At 38.9% G+C, this 19,991-nt stretch overlaps 3 protein-coding genes and 1 non-coding gene across 4 annotated transcripts; 3 read left to right on the top strand and 1 right to left on the bottom strand.

Moving 5' to 3' along the window:
• Window positions 1-144: 144 nt before the first annotated feature.
• On the top strand, window positions 145-216 carry TRNAC-GCA. The gene has a single exon. It is a non-coding gene; the product is annotated as a tRNA-Cys (tRNA).
• Window positions 217-2,844: 2,628 nt separating this feature from the next.
• On the top strand, window positions 2,845-9,960 carry LOC122061601 (plant UBX domain-containing protein 10-like). The gene is made up of 4 exons (XM_042624966.1): window positions 2,845-3,879; window positions 7,215-7,385; window positions 7,539-7,742; window positions 9,510-9,960. Exons 1-4 carry the CDS (start codon window positions 3,049-3,051, stop codon window positions 9,738-9,740), a joined length of 1,437 nt encoding a protein of 478 aa, XP_042480900.1. The 5' UTR covers window positions 2,845-3,048; the 3' UTR covers window positions 9,741-9,960.
• A 691-nt stretch (window positions 9,961-10,651) lies between these two features.
• On the bottom strand, window positions 10,652-14,193 carry LOC122061602 (protein LEAD-SENSITIVE 1-like). The gene is made up of 2 exons (XM_042624968.1): window positions 13,860-14,193; window positions 10,652-11,543 (listed from the first exon to the last, which is right to left on the bottom strand). Exons 1-2 carry the CDS (start codon window positions 13,951-13,953, stop codon window positions 10,909-10,911), a joined length of 729 nt encoding a protein of 242 aa, XP_042480902.1. The 5' UTR covers window positions 13,954-14,193; the 3' UTR covers window positions 10,652-10,908.
• Window positions 14,194-15,320: 1,127 nt separating this feature from the next.
• LOC122061320 lies at window positions 15,321-19,249 on the top strand. Its single transcript, XM_042624550.1, has 5 exons — window positions 15,321-15,686; window positions 16,142-16,347; window positions 16,709-16,807; window positions 17,619-17,692; window positions 18,846-19,249. Exons 1-5 carry the CDS (start codon window positions 15,383-15,385, stop codon window positions 19,069-19,071), a joined length of 909 nt encoding a protein of 302 aa, XP_042480484.1. The 5' UTR covers window positions 15,321-15,382; the 3' UTR covers window positions 19,072-19,249.
• Window positions 19,250-19,991: the final 742 nt, after the last annotated feature.

Consider the following 19,991-nt stretch of genomic DNA (forward strand, 5'->3'; position numbering starts at 1 on the left):
GTTTGGTATGTCTTTTAGGTAGGAAAAGTTTGGTATGTTTGGTTGGTAAGAAATAGACGAAAAAGAAAAACATAATATTAATTATGAATGTATGTTTCTTTTTTTATGTGTTGTAACAAAAAAATTCGGCCATGTAAATCAAAAGGGTCCATAGCTCAGTGGTAGAGCATTTGACTGCAGATCAAGAGGTCACCGGTTCGAACCCGGTTGGGCCCTTCATATGTAAGTTATTTTTTTTATTATTTTCTTTTCTTCCAACCAAACCTTCTATTGTTTAAGAATATTTCTCTCTCAAAATAATTAAAATTAGAAAATGGATTGTCTCATAATCTCATTGTTTTGCATATTCTTTTAGTACAATTGTGAAATGACAAAATTTACCCTTATTGAAACAAAATGTAATATATATTAAAAGGGCAAAAAAGTAAAATTACAAATTATTTGACATCTTAGGGGTATCAATTAGAAAATCCCATTAGAAAAACAATACAGTGTAATATCTGAGAAATCCACAATTTCCTCCCATCTGAGGCCCAAGTCATTCAAGTCCTTCAAATCCATCACCTGGTAGTGTTAATGCTGTCAGTATGCTTTTTCTTTGTCCCCCTTTCTAGCAATTTATGTTATTCCATTTTCAAACCTTCTTCAATGGTATAAATAGTAAAAAATACCATAAAAGAACTCCAAGTCCTTTCCCTTCACTAGGCTTTTCAAATCAGAAGGCACAGGAGATCTTGGTCATGGTTTTGTTACCAAGAACCTTCACAAAGGTTATCTTATCTTGTTCACTCCATAAGAGTGTTGCTCATGGCTTACTTACTGAAGAACCCTCGGTTGATCTGTGGTTAACAAAATGTTTTCATAGCTAATTCCATGCACCAAATGTTGTCATAGATTTGAATTCTTAAGTTTGGTATAAATGTTATTGGTTTGTGACTCTATTCTGCTCCATTTTGATCTGGTGACACCTCACTGCACTTCAACACTACAGGCTTATTGGGTTTTCCTGGAGTTGGAGTTTTTTTTTTTTTTTTTTGTAATATTGATTATCTTTCTGGCCCCCCTCCCCCCATTTTTCTGGGGTAATATCTTTCCTAAGTTTTGGTCCTTCTTTCCCCATCCTCATGAAATGAAGTCAGTTTGGATGAAGGAGAATGATACAGCCCTGGGAACCTGGTGATGCAAGCTTTCAAGGAGAATGATACAGCCCTGCTTGTTCAGTCACTTCGAAAAAAAAAATCCTAGAAAATCATCTTCTGATGATTAAGAAAGTGTGATCAGTCAATCAATATACCACCTGGGCCTGAAACTTCACTTTCACCCATCAGCAATTGCCATCCCCTCTCATCTGGATGACATTATGTACTCTTATTGATTCAACCTATGTTTCTACAATGGGGATTTGTAATCTGATGCCCTTGGTGCAGCCATGGTGGTATTGAGTGTCTCCTCTGCATTAGGTGAAGGTGGACAGCCAGAGACAGTATCACAAGCACTTTCCTATTGCTTGGAACTGAAATGCTTACCTGCCTACAGACACGCAGGCAGCTTGAATCTTGGGTTGTGTCTTCTTGAGATGTGGTAAAGCTACTTTCTCTAGGTGGAGCTGCTTTAGTGTGCCTGCTTTGTGATCTACAAAGGCTGATTCATGCTGAACAGAGGTAGCTGAAGACTGAGAAACTGAGGAAGTTGAAAAGGGTGGAGGTGGGAACTAATTAAGCTTAAGCTTGCTGAGAGGAAGATTTTACTTTCTTGATGTGTTGGGCTCATGAGCAACCAAAGGAAGTTGGTCCTCACTGATGGCCATTGTTGGAGTGAACAGGGATTCTATGACCTCTATAAGACATGAAGGTAATCATGTAAAGTGGATGCAAAGCCTGAAACCAAGGAGAAGGTCCTAATTGAGGAGGTTTAGTGAATTCCTCATTGGAACAGGAAAACCTAGACAGTTTTGCATAGATGGTTGACTGGTCATGTAGCATGTCTTAATAAGTGCATCTCATGCATTATCCAATAAGCATGTATGGTGCCATAGTCCTTCACCATCAAAAGAGATTTTCTTATTAATAATTTATGGTAACAAAATTTTTTTTTTCTCAGAAGATGAGGATAAAACTTGTCATTTTATGTGAGTATTTGAAAACTTTAAAAAATATATGAGATAATAATAACTTTCAAAATGATATAATGGTAAGTTACTTTCAAATATTTTGTGAATAAGACAATAGCCAATCAAAAGAAGGGTACACGATTTATATACACCTTAGAGGTGTCGCTCAACAATGCCTTCATAAAATTATAGGGAAATGTTCTCTGAGCAAACAAGGTAAGTATTTTAGTACCTCTTTGTCTATCTCTTTTCATAGCATAAAATGATCTCATTGACCGCTTATTTACAATATTATTTTATCACAATTCATTGATATGTTCCCTTATGCTCTTCTCAGATAACCCTTCCTCAATTTCTCTGACCATGAAGGGTGCATTTGCAACCTCTCCCTCCTTCATCTCACTCTTCTTCGCATGAAATGACCATTCTGCCCCTTTATATGTCAACCATTTTCCCTATGTGCTTATTAAATGTCAAATACTTGTATGTTTTTACATACGATATCATATAATCCAATTCTCTCTCTCTCTCTCTCTCTCTTTATTCCAAAATTGACCTTTGACTTTTTCTTTTGATTAGTTTTGTCCTCACTCCTCGCCAATTTACCCAAACAAAATTTTATATTACCTTTTTACCCTTCTCACTAGCTGCTCTGGGATGCTGAATTGCGGTACAAAATAAGGGTGTTTTAGGCATTGTAGTAAACTACTTATTGAACCCTCTTCCTAACTGATAGACGCGAAGGGAGACAACAAAGAAGGGATAGATAGAAAGGTTTCGATGCTTCAAACTCGATTTCTTGATTTGTTTTCTTCTTTCTCAGAGTTAACTGGACTGATTAAAGAAGCCGTTAACCCTAGATTTTTTTAACTTCATTTTTGGTTGAATTCACCGACTCAGATCCAAAATTTCTCTCTCTTCTGCAACTGACAAGAGAGATGTTGGATTTTGCCGATAAATTGGCTTACTTTCAAGCAGTTACAGGTCTTGATGATCCTGATTTGTGCACGGAGATCCTCGCTGCTCATGGTTGGGATCTTGAACTCGCCATTTCTGCGTTTACAACGTCGAATTCAGCTTCCAGTAGCAACCCAAACAACGATAACGACGACCATAACATTGCCGGGAGCAGCGGACAGCCACATTTAGAATCTTGGGAAGGCGTCAACCGATCCGAGTTGACTCGTTTAGCTCCAGGCCCAGTTTCAGATGGCGCTGCTCCTTCTGGGTTAGCATGGAAACTTATCACTCTTCCGTTCTCCGTAATTTCGGGCAGTTTAGGGTTGATTTCTGGGGCAATCGGGCTTGGTATGTGGGTTGCTGGTGGTGTTCTTTCTTACTCCCTCGGCTTCCTTGGTTTGGGTACCGGTCGTAATGGAGATGCATCTTCTTCTCCTGTGGTTTCACTCTCCGCTGCTGCCTCTGAGGCTGCGTACTTCGTTGCAGGATTCGAGAGGGATTTTGGAATGACTCGTCCCAATTTTGTTGTGGAGGGGTTTATGGATGCGTTGCAACGTTCTCGTCAAGAGTTTAAACTGTTATTCGTCTACTTACATTCTCCGGATCACCCTGATACCCCGTTGTTTTGTGAACGGAGTTTGTGTTCCGAGGTTGTTGCGTCCTTTATCAATGAGAATTTTGTATCATGGGGAGGGAGTATCAGGGCGAGCGAGGGATTTAAGATGAGTAATAGCCTGAAGGCATCCAAGTTCCCTTTCTGTGCGGTAGTCATGGCAGCTACAAATCAGAGAATTGCACTACTTCAGCAGGTAACTCTCTTTGGGTTTGGGATTGGTTCTACTCTAATTCTGCTTGTTTGCGTTTGTTTTTATGTTTAATCAGTGCTAAACTTGTCAGTGGACGGTAACTGTCTTGTTAATCATTTTCTTTGCGATATTAGTATTGTTCTTAAAAAAGCTGATGGGGTATGAAGACCATTCATCAAGGTAGTGGTAAAATTTTGAACAATACTCATAAAAGAAGATCTGAATCAGCGAAATGTTCTTCCAGCTTATACAAAATAGTTGGGCTAGGGCTTGGATGATGGTAGTGTTATAACAATTATTTGCTTGTTCGTCATTACTTTTACTGGAGGAGTTTTGGGGAAATTATTGCATTTATTTCAAATAATTAGTCATTGAAATGATTTCCCTATTAGAGTATGAGAAGCATTTTGAGTTTCCATCCTCTGGAAGTTAGACCACTATAAAATTTCCTCCTATTTGAAATATTTGTGAAGCATTTTTGGAGGTTTGAATGAGATTATTTCCCTTCATATGAGCATTGTTCAAGTGTCAGTTAAGGATGAGGAACTACTCAACCTATATGAGTAGGTTGGTTGGCTTCATTCATTGTTATTTCCCATTGGTATAGCTCTGACTTTAAACCTAGATGTCAAAGCAAAGCTCCCCTATACTATACTCATCTTGTCCTCTATGCATTTTATGCTAAGTTAGAGATGAAAAATTAGAACAAGTGAAGAGAATGCATGTTTTAGATTTAAGTATTAAATTCATAGCCTCGCTGATCAGCAAGCTTAATTTGGGAAAATGCAGACACGTGGAGATACCACCTTCTATGTTTCCGTACTTGCTTTCCTGGTCCATTTGGGTATATACCTAAGTTGGGGGTTTTTTTTACCTCCATTTTGCCCCTCCATCATTTCCTATTGATGGATTTGTTGTCTATCTGAGGTGATTAAAGTATAGAAAGTTTAGATCATAACCAAAGTTAAACATCTTAGATTTGATTATGTCCACCTAGTCAACATAAAGGTTGATCATATTACTGATGGTCGTCGAATTATTTTGGCTCCCAAGTTTCATGATTGTTTCTCAATTCTTCTGTTGAATTTTTTTTCTCAGCTTTCATGAACACAAAACTGAAGTTCTTTATTAATTTTTTATGTAACTTTGGAAAGTACTAGGAAATGCATCAGATTTTAGCCCATCTCATCTCTTCATATGAATCTTGTTTGGATATAACCTCTCCAATATATATATATAGAGAGAGAGAGAGAGAGAGAGAGATTTTGGAAGGAAAATGACAAATTCTTCTGAAGAGTGAGGGTTTGAAACTCCATATCTTCGATAATGTACATGGCAGTACTCAAAGCTGATCCGATATGCTGCTTTACCCTCTTCTCATGTGTTTTCACCAGTTTGCTTCTTTGTCATGTCTCAATTGGAGCTTAACAAGGAAAGGTGAAGTGTGTGGTGGAGCTTTTGATGCAGTTGCGTTAGCATGGTTGGACCAAAATGACCCACTTTGGTGACCCAATCCAAGACGCAACCGGCCCAACACGGGTTTTTGGTCAAAGGTGGGCTGGTAGATTATGTTGGAGCAATCTTCTATTTTCTTATGGTGGGTAGCTTGTGTAGGAGTAATTTGGTAGTTTCCTTATTTGAGTTTATTTTTTAAGTTGAGTAGGTTTCCGTTGTTAGTTGTTTTTCCTTATTTATATTTGTATGACCAACGATTAGGGGAGAATGAATTGAAATTACTTGAGTTTCTGTGCTGTTACATGTCTTGCTGGCTTGTTGTGCACCTTCCTTTCTCTGCTCTCTTTCTCTCTCCTTTTCCCTCCCTGCTCTTCTCTCAAGTACAACCCACCCATCTCCTTCCCTTTCTGTTCTTATGTTCCTTATTCTTGGTATCTATTCACATCTTCTGCCACTTCTATTTCTTTCCTATTTAGTTACGTGGTTCACCTTATGGTACCCCTGTTCTAGTAGTACCATAGTTTTTACCCAAATCATGTTCGATCTCTCCCACCCCTTTTCTGTTCATCCTCATCTTTTGGGAGTGAATTGACCTAGTGTATGCGACCATAACCTTGAGTTGTTCGGTGTCAAAATGCTTCCTGTTGGTAGCTGTTTTCCCGAGATCCATTCATGGCCTGCAACTACAGCCATATTCAACTTCAGGAACTTGTCTTTGGGTTGATGCATGTTCGATGAGGTTTAAGTGGTTGAGGATCTGAATCGACCATGGGGGATTTTGCTATCACTGATTTGGTCTCCTATTGTGAACCCAAGGTTGAAAATGATGAACGTTCTCTTTATTTTCAATTAAACCACTTGCTATAATTACATATATACCCATTATTTTTATTAGTTTCTGTGTTGTCCTCTTTCAGATAATTTTCCAGAATTACCCTCTTTCATTAGGAGTAATTCATAATTGATCCAAAGCTGTTATATTGTTCCTAACGGTCTGGTTTGCCTCTATAATTACAATATTAACCTTCCTTGAAATCTTCAGTTTAGTTACAGAACTACCGGCATTCTTTAATACTTGGCTATTGTACACTTGGTGGGCCCATAGCAACCCGAAATTGAGGTTTTCAAACCCATGGTCGCTTTTTTTTTTTTCCTGAAATTTTGAAAATTCCACTGGGTGCATTCTTTGTTTCACATGGTGTATCTAATTTCCTCAAAAACAATGTCTCTTTCATCTGTTTTGGCACATCCTTGCCTCATAAAGCTTCCATCTCTTCTGTACACTACCCAGGCTTATTTAAACAAATACCATTTCAGCCACACTAGGGAACTTATTTCCTTTCATTGAAGGCAGCTCAGGTTTTCAGTGGAATTTTTCAGAGCACAAGGACAAATTCTATTCTTTGTTTGACTTTACAATAAAATGCACATCCCATTAATCTCCGCTGTTTTGTTTTGAGGGGCTGTTTGCTGCACAGCCCACATATGAAGGCCTTCCTAGGTGGTCCAAATATCCACCACATGGCACAATGAGGACCATGTCTTCTCAATCCAATGGTTGGAATAGCCACATCATCTGTCCACGTGGCACAAATAGGGTGGGCAGCACAGCAAACCCTTCTATAGCAGTCATGCGAATCATTTAGCCTTTTTTTCTGTTTGGTTGCTCACTTGTGCATTGCTCTGTTAATTTTTGAGAGTGAAAATTAGCTGAGACTTCACAAGACTAACCTTCTTGAAGCTGAAAATGATTGAAGAGAAATGATAGTATTTTATGTAAAATTTGTTCTTTTCCCTCTGTTTGTTTCGTGGATTTTCACTTGCATTTCTGATGACTATTAAGTTGCACATTTTTTTAAATTAGTCTGCTTCCTGTTCTGCAGAGTGAGGGTCCAAAATCTCCAGAGCGGTTGCTCACCGTCCTCCAGAGAGTAGCTGAGGAGAGTGCTCCTGTTCTCGTCTCAGCTAGGCTTGATGCGGAAGAAAGGAGGAACAATATGCGTTTGAGAGAGGAGCAAGATGCTGCATACAGGACAGCGCTTGAAGCCGATCAAGTATGTCTCATTTTTGTGACTGTGGCCCTTGTTGGTCTGTCTATATTTGTGAAAGGGCATGCCCTTATTATATGTTTCAAGATAATCATACATAATTCTGTGTCTTGTTTCCTGTTCCTTAGATTGAAATATGTTGTTTCTCTGTCACATCAGGCTAGAGAGCGCCAAAGGAAAGAGGAGCAAGAGCGGTTGGAGAGGGAAGCTGCAGAAGCTGAGAGAAAACGGAAGGAGGAAGAAGAGGCTCAAGAAAGAGCAGCTCGTGAAGCTGCTGAAAAAGAAGCTGCTCTTACTAGAAGGCGGCAGGAGAAAGCTATGTCACTGGGTGATGAACCTCAGAAAGGACCTGATGTTACACAAGTAATCCTTCTATTCCAAGTGAAGTTCTTCTGATATTTATTTTATCCGTTGTCTTTACTTCTGTGTGAATTTTTGTTTTACTCAAGTGTTGGACACCACTGAGGAAAAGGAGTTTGAGCTCCCTTGGCTTACATTTAGCCATGTGAGGCAGCCATTAGCTTGTTTCCTGAACCATGCCCTACTTATGGTAATGGATTTTAAATGTGGTTCTGATATCTAAGATCAGTCACCAAATTAACAGGATTGAAACAGTGTGTATCAAGTCCAGATTCAAGAGACACTGCTATAATAACAAATTAGTGAATAAGACCAGTGGATCCTCTTGGTCGAGTGGTCCTCCTTAGGCTTAGAATGAAAACTGAAAATATCAGCAAGATCCAAGGTTGGATCTGCTTATATGGACAATTCTTTATATGACTAGGAAACGTCAAAATCAGCCAAACAACAGATCTTTTGAACGACCAGATTTCAGATTTAATATCAGCAAGCTAAAATATACCTTCACTACTGAAACCAGGGTCAACAGAAAATTAAAGAACAGTTCTTGATATTCCACCAAAATAGGAACTAATAAATCTCCAACCAGATTAAGTTATCAAAATGCAATCACTGAGTTGATCTGACAACAGGACAACAAGAGAGAGTACTAACCAATTGAAGTGTATGAAGTGGGAAACAAAATCATACCTGTAGTTCCTAGTTTCCAGAAATCCCAGATTGAGAGGAGAGTTATACCACAGGAGATATACAGGTACCGCAGGTTAATGCACCATGGTTGCTATATGCTTGAAAGAACTCAACGATATGAAAAAAACTAGGGGGGAAAGAGAAGAGACCTGGGCTTCCCACTGCTAGGTTTGATTAGTTACCTTGACTCACCACAAGGATGGCACTGCATCATCACAGCAGCAAGACAATAATATTTTATGCAAAAATCGTGGGCTGCAATCACTTTATTTATAAAAGAAATTAAAAGGTTTACAATAGAACTTGATAACTAATAAAAATAAATAAATAATCAAAGTTGAAACCCCTTTTAGGTAAGTCTTTTTGAACTTAAAGTGATAAGATAAGATGGAGTTCTATTAACTCTACTACCTCAAGTAATTGTAAACTGCCGGAACTCAGTTTAATTCTGAGTCGCATTACTGGAACTGAGTTCATAACTGAGTAAACTCGCTGTCATTTTTGTGCTCTTGTGCTTTGGTAACTTTTTTGGCTGTGATATCTTTTGTTATTTATTATTAAAAAACAATGGAAAAAATATTTTTGGATTCATTATTTATTATTAATAAAACAATGAAAATTTTTATTTTTGGATGTGAAACAACCAATAAAGATATTTTGTCAGAATTGTTTACTGGGAGCAATTGAATATCCGTTGCTCAAGTTTTTCAACATAATTGAGCTTGCCATTGCTTCTAGACATTTGCTCATGGTTTGACTTAGTGAACTTCATATTCGGCATTGAAAATAATAGAGATTCCGGATACCCAGTTTATGATCCATAACTCATAAGAGCATACTGCATGGATAATAACTATGCTGATATTTTCTACCCAAAAAAAAAAAAGAAGATTATGCTGATAATTACCACGTAACCTATGAGGAAGAAGATTATGCTGATATTAGATTACCTTGTAAGCAATGTACATGTACAGGCTTTATGGGTCTACTTCACGACAGTAGCTTTTGCCTTCTTTCCCCCTTTTTGATCTTTTTCCCCATCATTGAAGAAAGCCATCTTAGTTATATTTTTGGGTACAGGTTTTGGTACGATTCCCTACTGGAGAACGGAAGGAAAGGAGGTTCTACAGCACAGCTACCATACAGTCCATCTATGATTATGTTGATTCTTTGGATTGCTTGAATGCAGAGAATTACTGCCTCGTCTCTAACTTTCCTCGGGTTGTTTACGGCCCAGAGAAGCACTTAATGTCATTGAAAGAAGCAGGGTTGCATCCTCAAGCCAGCCTTTTTGTGGAAGTGGACTCGTAAGGAAGCTTCTCTGTTCAAGTCTAGATGTGACTATTAGTAGTCTGAAATCGGATAATGGACCCTGTAATGGAAATTTTCGTTTTGAAATTTTTATGTTCTTCCCAGTGTAGGTGTGGTACCATGACATTGTGGCCTGCAGTGTATGAAAATGGATAATTGATGGTATACTTTAACCTTTCGTGCAGTTTTGAATCAAATGAATGACCCTCTTAATGGAAAATGGGTTTAAATGCATCCAATCTTTTAAGAACTACAAAATTGCTCTTACAAATTTAGTGAGCTTTTGTGTTTCTGATACTGTATTTGTAGATCAAGATCAACTTAAGAGGAATATAAGAATCTTAGTCCACTCAGGAGAGATAATTGACCATGAATCTAAAAAATTCTTGGTTCAATACCGAAGCGGTAGTAGCATCTTCATCTTTTCTGCCAAAGGAAACTGATGGCCATTGTCATCCCCAAAGACCCTAAAATATGAACCAAGGGTGATGATAAACACGCAATATATTAATGTCTGTGAGGTTTGTTCTTATCATGTGATGGCTGTCTATCATTTTAGCATTCACATCGACTAGTAGGGCTGGATTAGCAATAACACTAATGAGTCTGGTAAGAGGAGTAATCGCCAAGTACAGATTCAGGAGGGTCCTTGTCTTGCTGTGTTGGTGGCTGTGAACCCCTGTATATCACCATTGGAGCCGCAAGCTGTAGGATGTGGATGAGAAATTGGCATGCAGGTAGGTGGTACGCAAAGTATGGGTAGCTTGGGGCTTACAGGAAACTAAAAATGTATCAACAGGAAGGAGGGCAAACCATGGCAAGCATTGTGAGAGCTTCATCATATGAGCTCTTAAGCTTCCTTCGATTCTTCCCTCCACCCCTTCTCAATCTCCATTTGAGTATTGCGGGACTAACCAAACTGCTACTTATATTGAGAGGAAACATTCTCCTCATTCACAACTTCTGATTTTTAAAAAGTTAAAAAAAGACTATAATGGCAACCCCACCATACCCAGCATATGATCTTTGTAAGAGGGAGCTTCAGTTCAATATGAATGCCTATTTTTTGGGGGAGGGGTCTTATTAAGTAATTTGCTATTATTTTCAGAGCGACAAGGTCCTCTTGTGAATCCGTAGGATTGCTGGTAGAAGACTCCATCCCTGATAGTTACCTACAGGGGTCTTCCCAATTGAGGTTCACAGCCATGTCCTCCACTGCCACCTTGATTACATCAGTTCGAACTCCTATATCAGTAGCATACCTGCTCATACAATACATCCCAGCTGCTGCAGTTGCAACCCCAACAGGTCCAGGCATTAACAATTTCAGAGAAGATGAAAGAAGTGCCGCCAAAGGGGCTCCAATGATAGAAGCAGCTTGACCACTTCTTCCCATGGCTGACTTGGTATCAAGGATCAGAAGTCCAGTCTTGCAATACATTGCAAAGTCCTCACAGTTGTTTTGGAACACATCATAGTTTCCAAACCCATTTTGAAGCAGATGCATTGCCCTGTGGATAACTGTTTCTGGGAGGTCAGATGTCGCCGTTGTACATGTCCCACCCCGGACCTTGGCAAGAAAAACTGAAGGTGTAACTCCATATTCGAAGCAGTACAGGTGTCCTTTCGCAAGAAAACAGTCCAGGCAAGAGAGGACAACCCCACTGTTCGGTAGCCTGAATCCGCAGTCAGGAAAAGTTTGACAGACAGAACCTATACTAGAGTCCAGGGAGGTTGCCATACTTGAACTCGTATCTTGTTCCCTTGTAAAATGAACCACTTTGCTTCCTCCAACATATATGCCTGCATTGTTTCAAGATAAGTGGAATTCATAGAGCACAAAAAGGTAGTTCCTTTTGACCAAATATTACTTGCAATGTTTTGGTGCCAAATGCATTAGGCAGTAAAAAATGGAGCTACTGAAATTTAAGTTGAAGTGTCTTTGAAATGAAACTACCGGAAGAAACCTTTTTTTTTCCTGCTACACTGTGGGTCAATGATAATTTTATCATAAAAATTAAAAGAAAAATTTAAGAACACATTGGTAATGCTTTGTATCTTTTTAATCTCGAGAGGGAGCAGGAATCAGAACCATAAATTTTAAGTTATCACTGGAATAATTAAAAGAAGCCAAAAAAAATTGCATGCTTATCACTTCCCTCCAGCATGGACTTAATAGAATTTTAATGTATAAAACACAATGATCAATAAACAACATACAGGTCTACTTAACAGAATATTAATGTATATAATTCAATGATCAATAAACAATGTAGGTCCAGCAACTCTATTCATGACATCAGACAAATATTGGCTTCTTCTATAACTATCCCCCATTACCCTCCCACCCCCCACACCCCCCCCCCCCCCAAAAAAAAAAATCCATCCAAATTTAAAAAAGAATATGAAAGACTACTGAACAAGCTCAGATAAAGCTAAAATCAGATATCTACTCTGTAAACATTCATACCCCAAAATGACCAAAGCGACATATGATAACAGAAGGAGAGAAGATGACAAAAAAATCAACAAGCCCAAGTTTTTTTTTCCCCGCTTGGGGTTTTTTTTTTTTTGGGGGGGGGGGGTGGTTGGAAAAACTAGGATAGTAAGATGGAATAAGAGAATCTCCATAGGTTTGATCAGATAACAGGTTCAGAAGGTGCGCAATAGAGATTGATTAGGATTTTAAGATTGCATGCATAAACTTCTTCACATCCAACAGGATAGGTTTATGGTTAAGGTCTTGATGAAATGCCATGTAGTATATATCAGAACCATAGTGATGAACAGGAAGAAAGGACTGCACATAATTGATGCAGCAAGTAATGCAGAGATATGTCATGTTATCACCCAACCAGCTTAACCTGGACATGGCATTGAAGTGAGATATGACATCTGGTTGAAAATATGCACCTGGAGAACATGATAAACCAGCATTTCCTTAATTCATGCAGTGATAGTTCTATATCATTGAAGTTAAACAGGTGTTAAACATTAAAAGGTTTTAAGAAACCTCAGTCCAATCAAACAAGGAACCCCAAGATAAGATTTTGCATAACACTGCAGGCCTCGTTGGTTTCAAGGTTCAAGATTTCAGTAAACTCTGGTCAAAACCGAAAAAAAAAACACCAAAATGGGGAGGGGAAAAATTTTGTAATATTGAAGAGCCTTCAATTCGCATGCGAGTTTGTTTCGAATTTTGGTGTTCGAAGAGCTTAAGACCAGTTCAATCATCAAACTATTTATCAAAATCCTTGTTGGTTCAACAGGGAAATCCATACTGAAGTTTCAGAGGAACATGCAACTCCATGTCAAGGAAATGCCCAAGTACCTGAACAATCACTGGAATTCTACACTCTGCATTATTTTGAAGGAAAAATAGATCTATGTTTCTGACAAGAATAAAACCCTAGAAGTTCAACTTAACAATGGAAGAAACACAGGGGTTGGGGTAAAAAAGGAAACCCCAGCAAGAAGAGAATAAATCTCCCACTCTGGAAGAGTCCACAAATGAAACGCAAACGGTACCTCACGAAGAAACCCCGGAACGAAGAGAACAAATTTCTCACTCTAGAAGAAACCCAAATCCTCATCAATGCTGCTTTGCCTAAAGGAAAATAATAATAAAAACCCCACGTAGATCCTTTGAAGTTCAACTTCGAGGTTTTATTCTTTGGACTACTGCAATAGCTTTAACCAAGGAATCTCACGTACAGAAACACAAGTCGAGCAAGCTAAACAAGAGATCCTTTCTTCCTCTACCCACAAACTCTAGCAATAATCTGCTTCACAGGGTGGTCTCAATTAACCCTAAAAACAAAAAAATAAAAAATGCCGTCCACAATCCAGAAGGAGACTCTTAGATCGGCCATGTTAACCATTTCGGGAGGAAACCCACCAGAGTCGTCGGAGAAAACAACTCAATTACCAATCTACATTGCGAAAAAAACTCCGGCAGGTGAACTAAACAGAAGAAAGATTGAATAAAACGAAAATCTACGACACAAAAGTAGAAACGCAAACTACATTATCCTTATGACCCTGAAAATTTGTATATAATCGACGGTTCTTAGAATATGTATTGGAAAGAAAAAACAAAGACATGGGAAGTTGAGTTACCATGGTGAGAGTAACTGTAAATGGCTCTCCATGTATAGATGTGATCGCCTGCTTTAATCTGGCTTCTGTCTACCTTGTTGGAAAGGAGACCCATCTCTCTCTCTTTCAGGGGCTGCTCTGCTGTGAATATGAAAAGAGAGGAAGACTAGAGTTGACCAGAAGAAGAAGAAGAAAAAGAGAGAGAGAGAGAGAGTGAGAGAGAGAGAGCCGGGGGGGAAGGGGATCTCTTGAACAACTACTCCAAATATGAAATAACGGTATAAAGCACATATTCACATTTAAAATTGGGATTTTCTCTTTCATAGCGCCTAAGCTTCATTCCTTCTCTCCTTCACTTTCTTTTTATCTTCCTTTGTCTCCCCTCCTATATTCCTAGTTATACAAGCCCCTTCACCTAAGGTTGTCAATAGATTGGTTCGGTCTGGTTTTTGTACCAAGTTAAACCAAAACCGAACCGAGTTAAATTTGGTTAGGGTATTTGTTGGCTTCCTGTTATCAGGATATATTGGTTATGGTATCCCTATTTCTTACCAGTTTTTTATCCGTTTGGTTTTGGGTTCAATTTTAGTTGGGCATGCAATCGGTCTAGCCAGTTTGTTTTTAACTACTCTATGGTTCCAATTTCCATTCAATCCAACTTTGTTTGGTTGGTTCTCATCTATCGACTGGTTTGGATTGGATTTTGACACCCCCTACCCTTTCCTCATCCTTCTATCATATTAGTTTTCTTATTTTCCACTACCTATCATATTTATATTTATATAATAATAGACGGAAAAAAAAAAAACGAAAAGGTTTCTCTAATGTTAATAAATAAAATTAACAAGCTGTGGTGTATGATAATAGATTAAGAACCTTACAATAGGATACTTTAGAAGCAGTGCTGAACAAGGTAAGAATCTTGATTAAGTTTAAAGCAGCCTACATTGGCCACAATGGCAGATACATATATATACATATATCATATATGCTTTCACTTTTCATACAAAATAAATTCTTAAGGGTACTTTTAAATGGAAAAGTACTTATTTTTTTAAGTATTTTTTTCCTGTGTTATGGTATTATGCGTCTTCTTACACTCTCTTTCCTTCTTGATATATGAGTCCGTTTGATAAAAACCGTCCCTTCTTGATATATGAGTCCGTTTGATAAAAACCGTGCGATACCCCCACCCATACTCCCATTAGCTTGCCTTGAAGTTGGAGATTCCATCTCAAACCGGCATTGTAATCGTTTGGAGGCTCCCCAAGCTCAACCAAGTCTCAAAGGTCCAGCAGTGTCCAGCCTATTCTATAATCCCATCTTCTCGAGAGCTCATACTTATACATACCTTCTTTAGTATGTGGGTGGACTGAAAGAGGCCCAAGGATCCGAGCCCGAGCCCGAGCCCGAGCCCGAGCCCGAACCCGAGCCCAAGTGCCAGCAAGCAACTGCCGTTGAGGACCCCGACCGTTAGAAAAGCCAGTGTTTCGGAGAGGAAAAGGCGAGCGAAAGAGAGTAGCAGAGAAGAAGATTGACGAAAGATGTATCTGAAGAAGCCATTGTGGAGTAAGGGTTTAAATTTGGAATCTCAGTCGCAGTCACAACCTCAACCTCCATCATCTTCGACGCCGGTCGTTGCAGACTTGGTGAATTCGCTCCACAAGCCGCGACTCTACCGAGAGGTCACCCTCGCCCTCCGAACCGGATTGAAAGATGTTCGAGCCGAATTTTCATTCCGCCGAGTAGGTGGCCTTCGCAACATTCTCAAGTTCCTTCGATCGGTCGCCGAGTCCGACACTATGATTTGCCTCTTCTACCACAGCCAATCTCTCCCCGAACTCCAAGGTTTGGTTTTGCTTTTCCAACTCTACATGTACTTCACTTGTTCACTTTTCCCCCTTTGAAAATTCTTCTGATCTACAGATCAACTCCTGACTAGGAGTATTGCATTTTAGAACAATGATCAGCTCATGGAAGACTATTTTTTTTGTTTAATTGAATTCGTGATCTCTTTGATACTTTTGATATTCGTGAAGAAAATTGCCCATTTCGCTCACTTTTACTGTTCTTGGCAGATTCTCGACAGTGGGTTTATCGTATATTCAATTGACCTTAAGGATTGGTTATGCCATTGCTTCTTGCAGCGCCCCCCCCCCCCCCCCCCTTATTATTGTCTCATTGTGACTTCTCTTTTTATTGGATCTTTACTGGGTGAATATTGTGGAGTCTTATATGTTAGTTTCAATTCTAACGAACTGCTTATGTTCGAATGGCTGATAGAATTTTATCCTCTGTAACAGTGGTTCCTGTTCTGTTTCAGAATTCGTTTAAGCAATCCAAGGATGAAGAAACACCAACTTTGGATCATATATTAAGTGTGGAGCCTATGAAGATAGTTAGTCCTTCCACAGACACTGAAATTGCACTTGCGCTTAGAGTTCTGGAAGGATGTTGTCTGCTCCACAGAGATAGCTCAGATTGGGCACATCAGCACAAAGCAATCAAGGTATAAGTTTCCTTCCTCCCGACAGTTAATATGGGTCATTTGGTTGTTGAAAGGGAATGGTAGAAAAGTGGATTTACAAACTCTTTATGGATTAATTTGTGTCGGTTTTATTTTCTTCTCCACTTTGAGCCATGGAATTCTTTCTCATTATTCTTAGTGATGAATGGTTTTCACATGCATGGATGCAAATGGAGACTCTTAATTTGTTTCATTTTTTAAGTTCCTGCCCATATAATTATCTCTATGAGTTGTTTAAGCAGTTGTCCGCTTCGTCCTTCTCGATCTCCTGCTACTCCATGTTTGAAGTGTTTAAATAGAATTTCCTGTGATTTATCTTTTGAGATGGTTTGATCACCTGCAGATGCTTATGACTATATTATCAACTCGAGGACCCCTTGCGCAAGGTGCATGCTTGGATGCCTTAGTCTCTATCATGCTAGATTCATCAGCCAATCAAACGGTATGGTAGCGTCTAATAGACTCCCAATGTTGGGCTCCTTGAAAAAAGTATGGTGATATCCTTGTTTTCGTTCAATCAATATATATTTTTTTTTTAGTCAGTGTTTGGTTTTCTTCCTGCCATATTATAAAAATAAATTATTAGAAGTGGGGTGAAGCAACAGCTCCTTCATGTCGAACCCCGCCCTCACCTTGATATCTTTTTGGCCTTACAAATCACAAAACTTTGAGAGACTCAACTTTATGTTTTTTGGTTGAAAATAGTAAATCTGCACACAATATTGGAATGCATTGAAATGTTCACCTAACCTTGCTTACCGTGACTTGCCCTCAATAACCTTTGTTACATTAGGGTGGAAACAATGTTTCGTTTCTTCTTTTTTTGGTGGGTAAGCTGAATTTGGAGTTCCAAAAATAGGACCGCATTGGTGTAATGGAGTAGCCGACCAATTAAATGGTTCAGTCCTTCCCAAATCACTCATTAAGGCATCGGTGTCCATTTGCAGAGTCATCTATAACTTGAATGTCCTTTTGGGCCTGATTTTGGTCGATACAGTGGTACCAGGTTTTTAGCTTATCCTATGTCTCTCTTATGCTGTCTTTGGACAGACATATTTTTCTAATCAAAAGAGGGTTTAGTATAGATAAAGAAGAGCAAAGTACAGGACAGATATGTCAAGATTTGGTGATGTAATTTAACAGAATATAAAATTTCCCCAAGATTTATGTTAATTCTGTGCATTCTTTTTATCTCCTTTTCCTTTTCCCTGTGGTTCATAAGTCTTTGGGCCTTTTGGCTATTTGTTTTCCAGGATTTTGAGGCATGCAATGGATTTGAGAAAATTACAGAGCTTGTTAAAGACAAACAAGTGAAGGAAAATATAAGGTAACCTCTATTTTATCATTTTATTGATTTTATCCAGCCACTGTTCTATATGCTGACCTTTTGCTTCTAATGATGCATACTTTTTTTATGGTCAAATTTGTTCTCACAACCAAGCAGCACACTACCTGAATCAGATATTCATTAAGTACATTACCCCCCCCCCAAGCACAGATGCCCTTTATTTATTTATTTATCTATTTTTTGGAGCGATGGGGGTGTGGGAAATAAATAGAAGAAGAAGAAATTCAATTTACAACAGAACATGAAACCCATATACCATCTATTGGGGGGGGGAGTTGGGTTTTGATAGATATAATGAGAAAAAGCCGTTTGAGATGGTATGGCCTTGTGCATTGATGATCTTCAAGTACACCAGTAGGGAGTGAAATGATTCAGGATGGTGGGACCAAAGGTCAAAGAGGCAAGCCTTCTGGAGAAGTGGTGAGAAAAGACATGTGGATTAGGGTTTATCACAAGCATAGAGCTGAATAGAAAAACAGGATCCATGTAGCCAACCTCATTTAATTGGGATAAGGCTTAGTTGAGTTGAGTTGATATATAAATGTTGTATGCCTGCCTTTTTCTGCAAATGTGGAGTTATTTATATCTAAAGTGATCAATGGGCTTAAACAACACCCAACTGAGTACCTTTTTACAACTGTGTGCTTTCCGATTTTTGGTTTCTTCCAGTTGTGAGGGAAGACCACAAAACCAGGCTTGGTGCATGAAGGATACTTTGTTGAAACATGTTTTGTTGAACAGTTCTCTGCAACATATATTAAAATTATAGGAGAATGTTTTCTGTCCAGGAGTGTAGGGGCTTTGCCCAGACACAGAGGCAGGCGAAATGACAGCCCCGCCCCCCATGAAAGGTGAAAATTCCCACCCTGTTGATGCTTCCAGAGTTCCAGGTGCACTTTATTGCACAACCCCTGCACACCCTAAAATCACACTTCACCACCATCTTGGTCACATGGTTTAACCAACTATTCACTCTTTGATTAACTGTTGGTTTAAAAGCTGAAACTTTCCTTCTCCTTCTTGTCTCAATAATTGCTTTGATGGCTTCGTGTGTGTTGAGAAACTCATAATTTTTTCTATGGCTATTTCAACATCTACTGATAATGAAAGAAACATGTTTTGCTTGGTCCAGAATAAGATGTGGGGAGTTCTTGCTGCTACTTATTGGACATGTAAATAGTAGAGAAAGGCCACCCATGATGACCATACATGAAGACATGAAGCAACTTCTGGGTGAGAGGTCAGCATCACTGATATGGGCAGCAAGTCAATTCGGTTCAGCCCTTGACCCAGGGCAGTGGCAAACGGCTCTGTACATCCAAGCTCGTAGGGTGCTCGAGTCATTGGACCCGTACTGAATCTACTAATTGGGAACTGACTTAGATGCCAACTGATCTTGAACAGTTCAGTTGGCTATTTGTTTATTTGTCTGTTTTCATTGATTGCTACAACTTGGGGAGAAGGTTTTAGACTTCATAGGCATATGATGTATTTCAGAGATTTTTACTTAATGAGAGAATGTTTTTCAGAGATTCATAGAAAGCTTCCTACAGTATACACAAGTTATGTGGTACTTGCTGGCCAGACCAAGCAGTCATTTTTTTTTTTTTTTGGTATAAATAGCCAAGCTATCAAGCAAAAATTACAGAGTTCTATAACCTTCTGAACTCATATGAATGTTCTAGTTATCCAATGTAGCAAATAGATATCCTCTCTCCTTTTGTGAGATACGTCTCAGGCAATCTTGCCATCCTGGGCTCTTATGAATTCCTCTTTCATTAACATTTAGCCTTGTCTGCCCAAGATTTTCCCACCTCTCAGCATAAACATACAAGCTTGCAGCAAGACATATTTATAGTATCCTTTGATTAGCCAAATTGCTGCATTTTCCCCTTAACATTTCTATGGATATCACAGCCACAGGCAAAGCACCCCATTTTGCGAATAGACCATGCATGAACACATGTAATCCCTTTCTTTCCATGTCCATGTAAGGCAGATAAGACTCACAACAGAGTGTCAATGTAGGCTCCACAGCTCATTATGTGAGAGGACATGGGGAGGAATCTCCATTCCAGCTCGGGGAGATTCTTTTTCCTTAGGCCATAGTTATTCATATACCGATAAATATAGGTCTGTATTGTTTTGGATAATCTCATAGCAACTATTTTTGAGACTTTGAATGATGACTTCAATTATGAATTGCACCTTCCGAACTAATAGTTTAAGCTTTTTGGATGGATACTTCAATATATCAGTCTGAAACGATTGGTTTGAG

The sequence above is a fragment of the Macadamia integrifolia genome, chromosome 14 (genome assembly GCF_013358625.1).
Source record: "Macadamia integrifolia cultivar HAES 741 chromosome 14, SCU_Mint_v3, whole genome shotgun sequence".
NCBI classification, from domain to species: Eukaryota; Viridiplantae; Streptophyta; class Magnoliopsida; order Proteales; family Proteaceae; genus Macadamia; species Macadamia integrifolia.

Bases quoted from the DNA above. Each gene is read 5' to 3' on its own strand.
- LOC122061320 (XM_042624550.1), top strand. From the start codon at position 15,383: ATGTATCTGAAGAAGCCATTGTGGAGTAAGGGTTTAAATTTGGAATCT. The intron at 16,808-17,618 runs GTATGGTAGCGT...TTTGTTTTCCAG, and splicing joins ATTCATCAGCCAATCAAACG to GATTTTGAGGCATGCAATGG. The intron at 17,693-18,845 runs GTAACCTCTATT...TGCTTGGTCCAG, and splicing joins CAAGTGAAGGAAAATATAAG to AATAAGATGTGGGGAGTTCT.
- LOC122061601 (XM_042624966.1), top strand. From the start codon at position 3,049: ATGTTGGATTTTGCCGATAAATTGGCTTACTTTCAAGCAGTTACAGGT. The intron at 3,880-7,214 runs GTAACTCTCTTT...CCTGTTCTGCAG, and splicing joins GAATTGCACTACTTCAGCAG to AGTGAGGGTCCAAAATCTCC. The intron at 7,743-9,509 runs GTAATCCTTCTA...TTTTGGGTACAG, and splicing joins AAGGACCTGATGTTACACAA to GTTTTGGTACGATTCCCTAC.
- LOC122061602 (XM_042624968.1), bottom strand. From the start codon at position 13,953: ATGGGTCTCCTTTCCAACAAGGTAGACAGAAGCCAGATTAAAGCAGGC. The intron at 11,544-13,859 runs GTAACTCAACTT...GAAACAATGCAG, and splicing joins TTACAGTTACTCTCACCATG to GCATATATGTTGGAGGAAGC.